The 12,413-nt window shown below is 44.7% G+C and overlaps 1 protein-coding gene across 1 annotated transcript in view; it reads right to left on the bottom strand.

The window, feature by feature from the left end:
• Positions 1-12,413, bottom strand: part of LOC128839233 (endoplasmic reticulum aminopeptidase 2-like) — a 40,128-nt gene that overhangs the window by 20,440 nt on the left and 7,275 nt on the right. The window contains exons 6-8 of the mRNA XM_054032040.1: positions 4,451-4,605; positions 3,333-3,446; positions 2,005-2,136 (exon numbers count right to left, since the gene is read on the bottom strand). Of these exons, the coding sequence (XP_053888015.1) occupies positions 2,005-2,136; positions 3,333-3,446; positions 4,451-4,605 (401 nt within the window). The remainder of the gene's footprint in view (positions 1-2,004; positions 2,137-3,332; positions 3,447-4,450; positions 4,606-12,413) is intronic.

Here is a 12,413-nt window from a genome sequence, read left to right on the forward strand (position 1 = left end):
GCATGCACGTTTGGGCAATTAACTAATTTAAACAGCTATTAAAGAGGATGATTAATAAACTTAAGTCAAGAGTTCAACACAAATTCACATTAGTACTCTATCAGCTTCCAGTGGGGATCAGATACTGATCTGACATGGTGAAAGAATTTAGTATCTAGAGTAAATGCCAATTCTGTTTCACATGAAGTAAGTGCATAAATTAATTTCTTCTGTTGTTTTGGGTAATAACAATCAATGATGCTGTCATTTAATATTGTTAATATAAAGATCACAGAAGTACACCACAAATCAAGTAATGTTGAATGTTTATTACTACTGTCATATGTATTTAAAGCTGATAGAATTTGGTGTCCCCTGCTTTGGTCTCTGGATGTATTCAACTTTAATCCCAAACAGTTGATAAATACCCAAAATTATATTGGGTATTGGCCTTATTCTCTTGGAATCCCCAACAGAAGCTCTGCACTGGAGCTGCCAGTTCTTCTGCTCTTCGAAGCAAAGGCAGCTTGAAGTTAGCTAAGAGCAGGACCACTATGTTGACTGTAAAGCCTTCTTGACTTCATCTGAAAAAAGGACTTGGGCCTTATCTACATGGGACAGCTACACCATTACAACTTAATGTGAATTTAAACCAATATAGTTTTAAAAGTGCTAACTCCTCTGTGGACACACCTATTTTAGTAAAGGAGCCACTTACTTCCAATGATCTTAAATCTATTGAAAATCAGTTTAAGTGAAACTGAAAGAAGCCACTCAAACCAAAATCCACACCATCTTTTGCATTGATATAAACTCTATTTTGTTCAATAACTGGTTTTAGTTAAACTGGTGCAACTGAGAAGCCAGGATAGGCTTCAGCTTTGGCTGCTGTTGCAGAATAATAAATAAATAAAATGGATGAGGTGCATCCTAATAGCTGCACTGGCAGCCTATTTTCCTTCAAGGATACTTTATAAGGATTAACCATATGCGTTAGCATGACTATAGAACCATAGATTATATGATTGGATTGGCCATTTTACTACTCTTATTGTGTGCATTCTAATTTAAGCTGTTGAGATGGGATGGCACTGCCAGCCAATTAACATATAAATACTGGAAGGTCAAACTAGTAAAACATTATATATCAAATAAAATACACCAGATATTTCAATGCTGATGCATCATCTCAGGGGCTCTAAGGAGGACAGGAAACGGCACAATATGAATCCACACTTATACCAATCATTGTAAGAAAGTAATCTAGTGTCAAAATCACCCCATTCTGGTTCGTGTTTGCCTTCTGTATTCATGATTTCTCTTAAACTAAAATCAGAATGTGCCTTAACTAGTACAACTGGAAGGATAAATTGCATGTTACACTTAACTCTTTGGTGAGGCAAATACCGCCCACAGGGGAGTATTTCAGTAGGCTGAGGAACTGGTGTGGTTTTGCTATATGTGGGTTGGGGGCAGGATCAAGAAGCCTATGCAACAGCCTGTCCATATCCTGTATGCAACATGAAGTGAGGTTCCGTCCATGGCAATGCAAAGCTGTGTGTTGGGTCGGGGCAGGATGTGACTACACTGATGCACTGGCCAACACTTCTACAGATGGGGGAAGAAACGCCGCCGGATTGGAAGGCTAACACATCACATGAGATGCAATGGGGTCATGGAATGGCATAAAGGGAAGAATTTTAACACACACACAGAGCTCTTGTGGAACTTTCATGTGCACAGCCCATGTATTGAGACCACACATGGGCCAGGATTTCACCATAGTTATCATCTAGCAGTGGGGAAGCCTGGGTGGCTGGAGCCAAGGGGTTAGCAAAGTGTAACCATAATAATTAATCCATTCATGGGAGGTTAAACAGATGCAGAGAGCTAATGTCAAATCTGTCATCATACTGCAAGATTCACAGAGTTTTCCCTCCAAACAACTGGCTTTCAGGTTGCTCAGAATTTCAAGTGTTGTGACTGCAAAAGATCTTTTTGCATTTATGAATTGATATACAGTACCTTGTCATAGGACACAGTATCAAACATTTCCTTTATTTGAGTAGGAGTTTCTGCTGGGTTGGAGATTGGATGAGATGAATTTAATGAATCCCTTGCAATTGCACCAAAACATACATTCAGAAAGTAATCCTCCTGTGGGATATACAGACAGTTATCACCTTCAAGACATGATATGGATTCAAATAGATACACACTACGTGGACAGAAATAATACACAGAACAAAGACAGAAATGCTCATGCAAAAACCTCTTCCCTGGCATAATGATCAAGTTCAACTCCTGTACAGAAAAGATTCCAAGTATACTGATATATTTGTATCACATCTGAAAGACCTAAAAATTTGCAAACTTTGCAAAAAAAAAACCCCAAAACTCTTGCAAACAATCTCCAAAATTTTAATTCCTAACAAAAATAGACCTGACACAAATTCCCAGACCCAAACTTCCCAATTCAGGGAAGATAAGGATCATCATAATCCAAGTTCAGATCCAAAACTGGCCCCTATTATAGTGGAACATCGGCTCTGCTGTAGTTAAAGGTAAATCTTCATGAAGGGCTGAATCCAGTTTTTGAGTGTTCATAATTCACATCAGAATTTTTAAAATTGGGCCTATACTCATTTCTAAGGGGAGCAAAAGGTTGTTATATGCTAAACCACTTTATGAATATAGTTTACAATAGATTCTTTATGCTACATACTTATATATATGCATACATTTGGAATATTCGGCTAAATGCTATTCTAGCTGGAACAGCAAACGAGCAGTGTGTGCCAGCATAATCCACAGTTGAATAAAGGCTGGTGACTGGAAATCATGTAGAAAGAATCCAAAAATAGCCAGGCAAATTCAGTTCAGAATTTCAAGATAAATGCACTTTTGAGTGGAGAACAAAAATGAGAAGTTTTTGCCTAAAGGATAATTTTTTCAAAAAAGTGTTTAAGTGCCAGAAAATAAGGCTCTATAAAAAAAATGCCTTCTCAACCATAACTATATTGGTGCAAGTGCCAGAATGCAACGTACCAGATAGCCTCTTATCTTTTACTGGAATTCTTTTTATAACAACAAAATTGCTTAGATTTAGGAAAGAGAGATGGAAGAAATAGGACTTAAAAGGAAAATGAGAATAAATTTTACTGCAAAAATGTGCTTACAGACCAGGAATCAATTCTGAAGATATACTGTTATTCTAAGCTTCAGATACTCTCTTTGCTAACCCCTTTTCAGACAACAAATTTTGTTGTATTTTCCTGGTAGTGACCTGTAAATGATTTTTCATTAGCACCCAACAGAGAAAAAGGATTTAGCAAGATAGCTGTATTACTTACAATCTGCAGCTCTGAGTACGTAGCATTAACAGAAACCAATTCCATGAATCTGGCAAAACCTTCATTTAGCCAAATGTCATTCCACCATTCCATAGTAACCAGATTACCAAACCACTAAAAGACAAAATCTCAAGTAAACAAAAGGAAAATGAAACTTGGCAATTACTATATTTAATGAGGGAGCTTTTATCTTAAGTTCAGGCACGTCTGTGTGCTTTATTAAGATCAAATTTGATTTATATGTCAAAGAAAATTGAACAAAGGGAGGACAAAAAGGACAAAACGAGAATTTCATAAAATATAATGGAAAGCTAAGAAAGCTGGATTTTTATTTCTGAATCTATATGCAATTAAAAAAAAAAAGCTATTCTGTATTCTGTCACACTTTAAATCAAAGGAAGCAAAAGACCGAATTGAGATGGGGGATGAAATATCTTCTTACTCCGGGGAGTGGACCCTCGAAACTTGTTAGAGAGTGTGGGAGAAGCTTACACTCCCATTGCTTGCTTGCTGCATCTGTTCTGTGAATTAATTGAAGGCTTCATTTTCAATGCTATTTGGCTCACAATTACATTCATAGTTATTCTCCTTTTTTACTATTTTTGTAAGCCTTCACAATAAGAAAAGTCAACATTCACTAATACATGCAGCTGCCACAATAGAAGAGGCCAGGGAGTGTTTTTGAATTTAAATATTTGTAAGTTGACAAGGTAGCAAGAATTGATGGGATTCTTTTTTCTAAAGTTAATGGACCAAATTCTGCTTGCATTTACAAATGTCAATTGGAATGAATCCTCTGAAGTCAGTGGAGTTACTGCTGCTTGACACTGGTGTAACAGAGAGCACAATTTGTCCTAAATAGTTCCATCTAGCACTCTAAATGCTACTGCAGAAAGGTGCCTAAATAAATACCACTCATTACTATTATTATTATTTACAATCCTTCTCCTTTCTAAGCCATTTGTTCTCTTGGCTCCATGCATAACATTAACTCTGCTAAAGCTCTTTAGATTCTCTGTACTTCAGCCTTAGCTTTTAACTGCCATCTCTATATAAGTGACTTTTTTTTTTCAGGCTTGCAAAGAAAGATGTCTACGTTAAATACAGAAAAAAGTTACCTGATGTGCTAACTCATGGCCTATCACCTTTGTGACCCACAGTTTGTCGAATGCTGAGGAGGTCTTGGGATCATAGAGCAGTGAAGTCTCTCTATATGTGATGAGACCCCAGTTTTCCATGGCTCCTGACTGGAAATCAGGGATAGCAACAAGATCTAAGATTTAACATAAAACCTGTGTTATTACTGAGAATTAACTTTTCTAGCCCCTTGTTGTCGACTGGTTCAATGGTCCATGTGTTCCTTCCCAAACTCAGTGGAATCACTCCCATTGACTCCAGACAGACCTCCATAGGAGAAAGGGAGAAAAAAAGTGGGAAGCCAGGAGCAAATCAACTTCAGATTCCTCTTTTGTGAGCACAGCTAGCAGTGGAGTAACAAGAGTTCCTTTTCATTGGACAAGGAACTGTACGCTGGGTAAATAAGTGTTACAGGCAAGAAATGTTTGCTAACAAAACCTAGACTAGTGTATGACAGAGACAGAACTTATTTTGCTTAGCTTTTCTTCCTTATTTTAGAAGGATATCAGAGAGACACCATGGTCTAGTAGTAAGATACAGGCCTACCACCTCAGAGAACTCCAGCTCTGCTTCCTGTGTAACCTTACAGGGAGGAAAGATGGTCTTGTGAATAAAGCCCTTGGAGTGGGATTTAGAAAAACTGAGGGTTCTTCTCCCAGCTCTGCCATAAGTGACCTTGAGCAAATCACTTAATTTCTTTGTGCCTCGGTTCCTCACATGTAAAATGGGGATATTAACTATACTTCCCTATCCCATATGTATGTTATGAGAATAAATTCATCCATATTCGTGAAGTGCTCAGTTATTGTGGTGATAAGCACCATAGAAAAACCTAGAAATAAATCAAATATTCATATACACAACCAGTGTAGGGGCAATCTGACAACATACAGCATGCAAAGTATCTACATTTGAGTATTGCACTTGGTGCTGAATCGCTGGGCTGGGCTGGACAGTTGCAGAACCTCAGAGATCCGTTTTCCTCCCTCCTAATTTTCTCCCCCTGTTGGAAGCTGCCACCATTGCACACTCCTACAGAAATACTTACCAACCACATGAAAGGCCTAAAATTTACTGCTGGTCAGATAACAAGCTACTACAGACTATGCGTCCTCCAAGGCTATGTCTACACTATTATGGTAAGTCGACCTAAGTTATGCTACTCCAGCTACATTATTCCCGTAGCTGGAGTCGACATAGCTTAGCTGACTTACTGCGGTGTCTCTGGGAGACACTCTCCCATCAACTTACCTTACTCCTCTTGTTCCGGTGGGGTACCAGCGTCACGCTTTGATTTAGCGGGTCTTCACTAGACCCGCTAAATTGACCCCAGTGCATCAATCGCAGCAGCACCGATCCCACAGTAGTGTAGACATAGCCTTAGGCCTGGTCTACACTAGGCGTTTATGTCGAAGTTAGCGCCGTTACATCGAATTAACCCTGCACCCGTCCACACCGCGAAGGTATTTAGTTCGACATAGAGGTCTCTTTAATTCGACTTCTGTACTCCTCCCTGACGAGGGGAGTAGCGCTAAATTCGACATGGCCATGTCGAATTACGCTAGGTGTGGATGGAAATCGACGCTAATAGCTCCGGGAGCTATCCCAGTGCACCACTCTGTTGACGCTCTGGACAGCAGTACGAGCTCGGATGCTCTGAACTGCCACACAGGAAAAGCCCCGGGAAAATTTGAATTTGAATTCCTTTTCCTGTCTGGCCAGTTTGAATCTCATTTCCTGTCTGGACATCGTGGCGAGCTCAGCAGCACTGGCAACGATGCAGAGCTCTCCAGCAGTGATGGCCGTGCAATCTCAGAATAGAAAGAGGGCCCCAGCATGGACTGATCGGGAAGTCTTGGATCTCATCGCTGTGTGGGGCGATGAGTCCGTGCTTTCCGAGCTGCGATCCAAAAGACGGAATGCAAAGATCTACGAGAAGATCTCTAAAGACATGGCAGAGAGAGGATACAGCCGGGATGTAACGCAGTGCCGCGTGAAAATCAAGGAGCTGAGACAAGGCTACCAGAAGACCAAAGAGGCAAACGGACGCTCCGGATCCCATCCCCAGACATCCCGTTTCTACGAGGCACTGCATTCCATCCTCGGTGCGGCCGCCACCACTACCCCACCAGTGACCGTGGACTCTGAGGATGGGATAGTGTCCACGGCTGGATCCTCGGACATGTTAGCGGACGGGGAAGATGAGGAAGGAGATGAGGAGGACGAGGCAGTCGACAGCGCTCACAACGCTGATTTCCCCGACAGCCAGGATCTCTTCATCACCCTTACAGAGATCCCCTACCAACCCTCCCCAGCCGTTACCCCGGACACAGAATCTGGGGAAGGATCAGCCAGTAAGTGTTGTAAAAATCTAAACATTTATTTGTAACAGAACAGGAATATTAACAATTTAAAAAATGGGTTTCTCATGATTAGTTTGATTAGCTTAACGGTTCAGTCATGGGCAGTGCAACTATTGAAAAAAAATCTAGCAATGTCCGGTTTTGCATGATTGTCCTGCCCAAGCCGCTCTACTGGTTAGTCACTGCTACAGCAGCTACAGTAAAATGCGGTCTATATGTCCGGGGATGGAGCAGAAATCCTCCTGTGACATCTCGAGGAAGCTCTCCTGGAGGTAATTGGAAATCCGCTGCATTAGGTTCTTGGGGAGAGCGGCCTTATTGGGTCCTCCGTAGTAGGACACGTTGCCACGCCACGAGACTATCAAGTACTCTGGAATCATTGCTCTGCACAGCATGGCGGCATATGGCCCTGGTCTTTGCAGGCTTTCCCGGAGCATTCTCTCTTTCTCGCTGTCAGAGATCCTCATGAGGGTGATGTCGCTCATGATGACCTGCTTTGAATGAGGTAGGGGAATGTTAGTGTTGGGACTGCTTTGCCGTTCCTTTACAGAACTGTAACCGCTGGTTTGCAGCCACGCGGTGGAGGCGGGAGAGGGGCAGCCGAAAGGGATCGTTCCCGGGGACAGCCGCGAGGGTGTGGGACAGGAGCAGACTTCCTGCTTGCCGAATTGCTGGCAGCAGGGACCGACATTGATTTCAATGTGAAATGAGGCCATTGCTAATATTAAAGTTTTAAGCTGCCACAAGTCTACGGCTTACCATGTCTGCCTGCAACAGAAATTCCGTTCTCCTGAGAGGCTTCTCAAATGTGCTGTAGAAGACCCCAGGCACTGAATGCGAAGGCCGAGAATTCGACCTTGTGCTGAGTGCGCATGTGAGAGGTGCTGTGCATGGTCTTGTTAACAGAGAAAGACTATGTTCTTTGTTCACAACTACATTTATCTTTCTGAGGAATTCACTCCCTTTTTCCCATTCCCACAGCCCCATCTGCGACTGTCTCACAACCTAGCCTGTCATCACACTCCCAGAGGCTAGCGCGGATTAGGCATAAGAAGAAGAGGACACGGGAGGACATGTTCTCGGAGCTTATAGCCTGCTCCAGAGCCCAGGCAGCACAGCAGACCCAGTGGCGGGAGAACTTGACCCGAATGCACCAAGCCAACATGGATCGGGAGGAGAGGTGGCGTCAGGAAGACCAGCAGGCGACTCAAACCCTGCTTGGACTAATGAGGGAGCAAACGGACACGCTCCGGCGCCTTGTGGATGTTCTGCAGGAACGGAGGCAGGAGGACAGAGCCCCGCTGCAGTCCATCTCTAACCGCCCTCCCCCGCCACCAAGTCCCATACTCCCCTCACCCAAAGTGCACAGAAGGAGAGGCGGCAGAGTCCCTGCTAACTCTCACTCCACCCCTGCAGAGAGCTCGAGCAGCAGAAGGCTCTCATTCCCCAAAATTTGACAAGTTCTTTCCTTCCCGCCTGACACAAGCCCCCGTCCAAGTTTCACTTTCCCAGTTCCATGTTTGGTTGATAATAAAAAATACGTTTCTGTTAACTACTGTTTCCATCATGTTCTTTTGCAGGAGGGGGGGATAGGGGGTTGGTAATTCGACAGGACAGTCACCTTTGGCAGGGTATATAGTCGGGGGCAGGCACAGCAGCAGGGCACATACATAGTGCAGTGATGCAGTGACTAGTTACCCTGGTTAGTCTGGGAGGTTGTTTTCATGTTATGTGGTGGGGGGTGGGTTGCTCTGTGACTTTGTGGCAGGGGAGGGCAGTTACAGATCTTAAGCGGCGGTCCTTAGGCAGGATCACAGAGCCACACAGCAGGGGATCTGTAACCGTCCTCCCCCTGCCACAAAGTCACATAGACCCCCCCATACACACAGTCCCTATCAGGAGGGGTGACAGGCTCCGTTGAAACAACCATCCCACCGCAGCGGAGCCTGTCAATCCTTGAGTTTAGAAGCTGCATTCGCGCCACTACAGTACACCCGCTCCGCACCACAGTCTGCGTCCCAGTTTTAAAAAATTCCCGCGAATACAGTATTAAAGAAAACGGTGTGCTTTAACAAAGTAGAACTATTTTTATTTTGAAACGTGTGTTGGAAGTGGGGTGAAGGGGGTATGTAACTGGATAGGATAGTCAACATTAACTGGGCAAAGAAATGGGGGCAGGTTTAGCTTCTCAATACACAAACTTTAAAGTCACAGGTTACCCTGCTCACTCAGGAACTTTGCTTTCAAAGCCTCCCGGATGCACAGCGCTTCCCGCTGGTCTCTTCTAATCGCCCGGCTGTCTGGCTGTGAGTAATCAGCAGCCAGGCTATTTTCCTCAACCTCCCACCCCGCCATAAAGGTCTCCCCCTTGCTCTCACAGAGATTGTGGAGCACACAGCAAGCTGCAATAACAATGGGGATATTGGTTTCGCTGAGATCACAGCGAGTCAGTAAGCTTCTCCATCTCCCCTTGAGACGGCCAAAAGCACACTCCACCACCATTCTGCACTTGCTCAGCCGGTAGTTGAAGAGTTCTTTTTCAGTGTCCAGGGCGCCAGTATAGGGCTTCATGAGCCAGGGCATTAGCGGGTAGGCTGGGTCCCCGAGGATGACTATAGGCATCTCCACATCCCCAAGAGTTATTTTGTGGTCCGGGAAGTAAATACCTTGCTGCAGCCGTCTAAACAGACCAGAGTTCCTGAAAACACGAGCGTCATGAACCTTGCCCGGCCATCCCACGTAGATGTTGGTAAAACGTCCCCTGTGGTCCACCAGTGCTTGCAGCACCATGGAAAAGTAGCCCTTTCTGTTAATGTACTGGCTGGCCTGGTGTTCCGGTGCCAGGATAGGGATGTGAGTTCCATCTATGGCCCCACCGCAGTTTGGGAATCCCATCGCTGCGAAGCCATCTATGATCGCCTCCACGTTTCCCAGGGTGACTACCTTTGGCAGCAGTACATCAACGATTGCCTTGGCTACTTGCATCACAACAACCCCCACGGTAGATTTGCCCACCCCAAACTGGTTCGCGACTGACCGGTAGCTGTCTGGCGTTGCAAGCTTCCACAGGGCTATGGCCACTCACTTCTGGACAGTCAGGGCTGCTCGCATCCGGGTGTCATTGCGCTTCAGGGCAGGGGACAGCAACTCACAAAGTTCCAGGAAAGTTCCCTTCCGCATGCGAAAGTTTCGCAGCCACTGGGATTCATCCCAGACCTGCAGCACTATGCGGTCCCACCACTCAGTGCTTGTTTCCCGTGCCCAGAATCTCCTTTCGACGGCATCAACATGACCCATTGCCACCGTGATGTTCTCGGCGCTGGGTCCCCTGCTTTCTGAGAGGTCTGTGCTACTCTCAGACTTCAGGCCATCACCGCGTTGACGTAGCCTCCTCGCCTGACTTTTCTGCATCTGCCTCAGGGAAAGGTGTATGATAAGTTGCGAGGCGTTGAGAGCGGCCACAACTGCAGTGATGGTTGCAGCAGGCTCCATGCTCGCAGTGCTGTGGCGTCCGCGCTGTCACTGACTAGAAAAGTGCGCGAACTGATTTCCCGCCGGCGCTTTCAGGGAGGGAGGGCGGGAGTGATGGACGGATGACGACAGTTACCCAAAAGCACCCTGGACACCTTTTTTTTACCCAGAAGGCATTTGCGGCTCCACCCAGAATTCCAATGGGCAGCGGGGACTCCGGGAACTGTGGGATAGCTGACCACAGTGCACCACTTCCAATGTCGACGCTTTCCCCGTTAGTGTGGACTCACAAAGTCGAATTACTGTCCTTAGTGTGGACACACACGTTCGACTTTGCAATATCGATTCCAAAAATTCGATTTAAGTAAAATCGAACTACTCTCGTAGTGTAGACAAGGCCTTAGATTCTGAGTGTGTTACCTGTATGAAATGCAAATGTCTTACCATCAGCCCTATGAATCCTGGTTACATTTGCACATTCAGGTGGTCCTTTCTAGCTAAGCAATCAAGTTGGCAAACATACTATGTCCTCCTATAGCTCCTAGAGTAAACAATTTTGTAAAATGTAATGTTACGAGTTTATTTTTCTATTTAGATTGGCTTGTCTTACATGAAATACTGCACATCTTGTATGAGAGGGAGTGACTTGCTCAAAAAAAAAAAAAATCCCTCTTCTAAAAGTTATGAGACTTCCAGGAAGGAAAGGAAAACCAAAAATTTAATAGAAGAGTATTATCTCCAGAAGAAAGATTATTTGTCAAGGGTGAATGATCTGCTTCTTGCCAAGCCAGTACCATGAACCATGAGCTTTTAATATTTATTATCTCATTTGCAAGCTAGCTCCATATTTGATCTGGGCATTAAAAAGGTCCATTACAACGAAGCTTTTCAGCTAACACTACTCCAAGTAAAAAGCTAAATAAAGGCTGCCATTGTTCTGAGCACTTCTGCTGTTGCTGCTGCTGAATCTCTTTGGTCTGCCTCTCTCCCTGCTGCTTTGCTCTCGTTGCTCTGCAGAGTTGTTTTTTGTCTCCATATCTCCCGCAGATGAGGAGAGGATGAGAACCCTCATGAGTCTTGTTCTTCTGTAATTTTTCAATATCCGTGCTGATAGAAATTTAGTTCTATGAGAGTTCATTATTTACTTGATTTCAGTATAGCTTTCCCCTTGCAAAATCTAATCTTGATTCAAAGGCTAGTTTGACTGAGGTCCAATAGTCTTTTTTAAAAAAACCTAAACTACTTTTAATTATGAAGGAGCACAACAGATTTGAAGTGCTGAGTCATGTGCTATGAAAAACCTAACTATCAACAGTAGGTTTTGCAGTCACAAAGGACTCCTGACCAGGGCTGTGGATCAATCAAAGAAGAGAACGACCCAAGAGAATCCTTCTCAGGTTTTACAGGGAGCTCAATATAATTCTAGAAACCTCTTTTCCAGTGGTCCCCAAATTGTGGAACATCCAGGGAGGCGCAGCGGGGCCCGGGCCAGTCCCCATGGGGTAGGGAGTTGGGGGAGTGGGGAGGGAGCGCCACCCAGCACCGCTCTGCCCCCGCCCCCAGCCTCCATCTGCAGCTGTGGCCCCGGCCCCTGCTCCTGGCCACAGCTTGGCTGTAGGCCCCTGGCTCCCACTCTTGGCTGCTGGCCCCAACCTGGCCACGACTCTGCTCCCGGCCTGGAGGGGCATGGACCCATTCCATTACGGGTAAGGGAGGGGGCGTGAGGAAAAGTTTGGGCACCACTGCTCTATTCTCAAGAGTAAGCATTTGCAGAATTGGGCACATACTTGTGTACTTAGCAAGGCTCAGTACCTTGATTTAAGGAGTTGCCATAACTGAGGACACAACAGGAGGATTTTTTAAATACAGTACAAATTTGATTAGCCAAACTTCAATTACTGGAAACTCCTAGTTAACTGAAACAGGAGCCAATGCACTATAGTTTATTAATTACACTGAAAATTCCCTTGATTATCTAAATCTATTAATTTGCCTTCCAGGGCATTCAGATAAATGAGATTACGCTGTAGTGGAATCTCAGGTTCTCCAAGTCCTTTCAGTTGCTCCATTATTTCAAGAGGATAACTTCCCACTCCAATATTCTGCATGA

The sequence above is a fragment of the Malaclemys terrapin genome, chromosome 6, assembly GCF_027887155.1.
Source record: "Malaclemys terrapin pileata isolate rMalTer1 chromosome 6, rMalTer1.hap1, whole genome shotgun sequence".
Classification (NCBI taxonomy): Eukaryota; Metazoa; Chordata; order Testudines; family Emydidae; genus Malaclemys; species Malaclemys terrapin.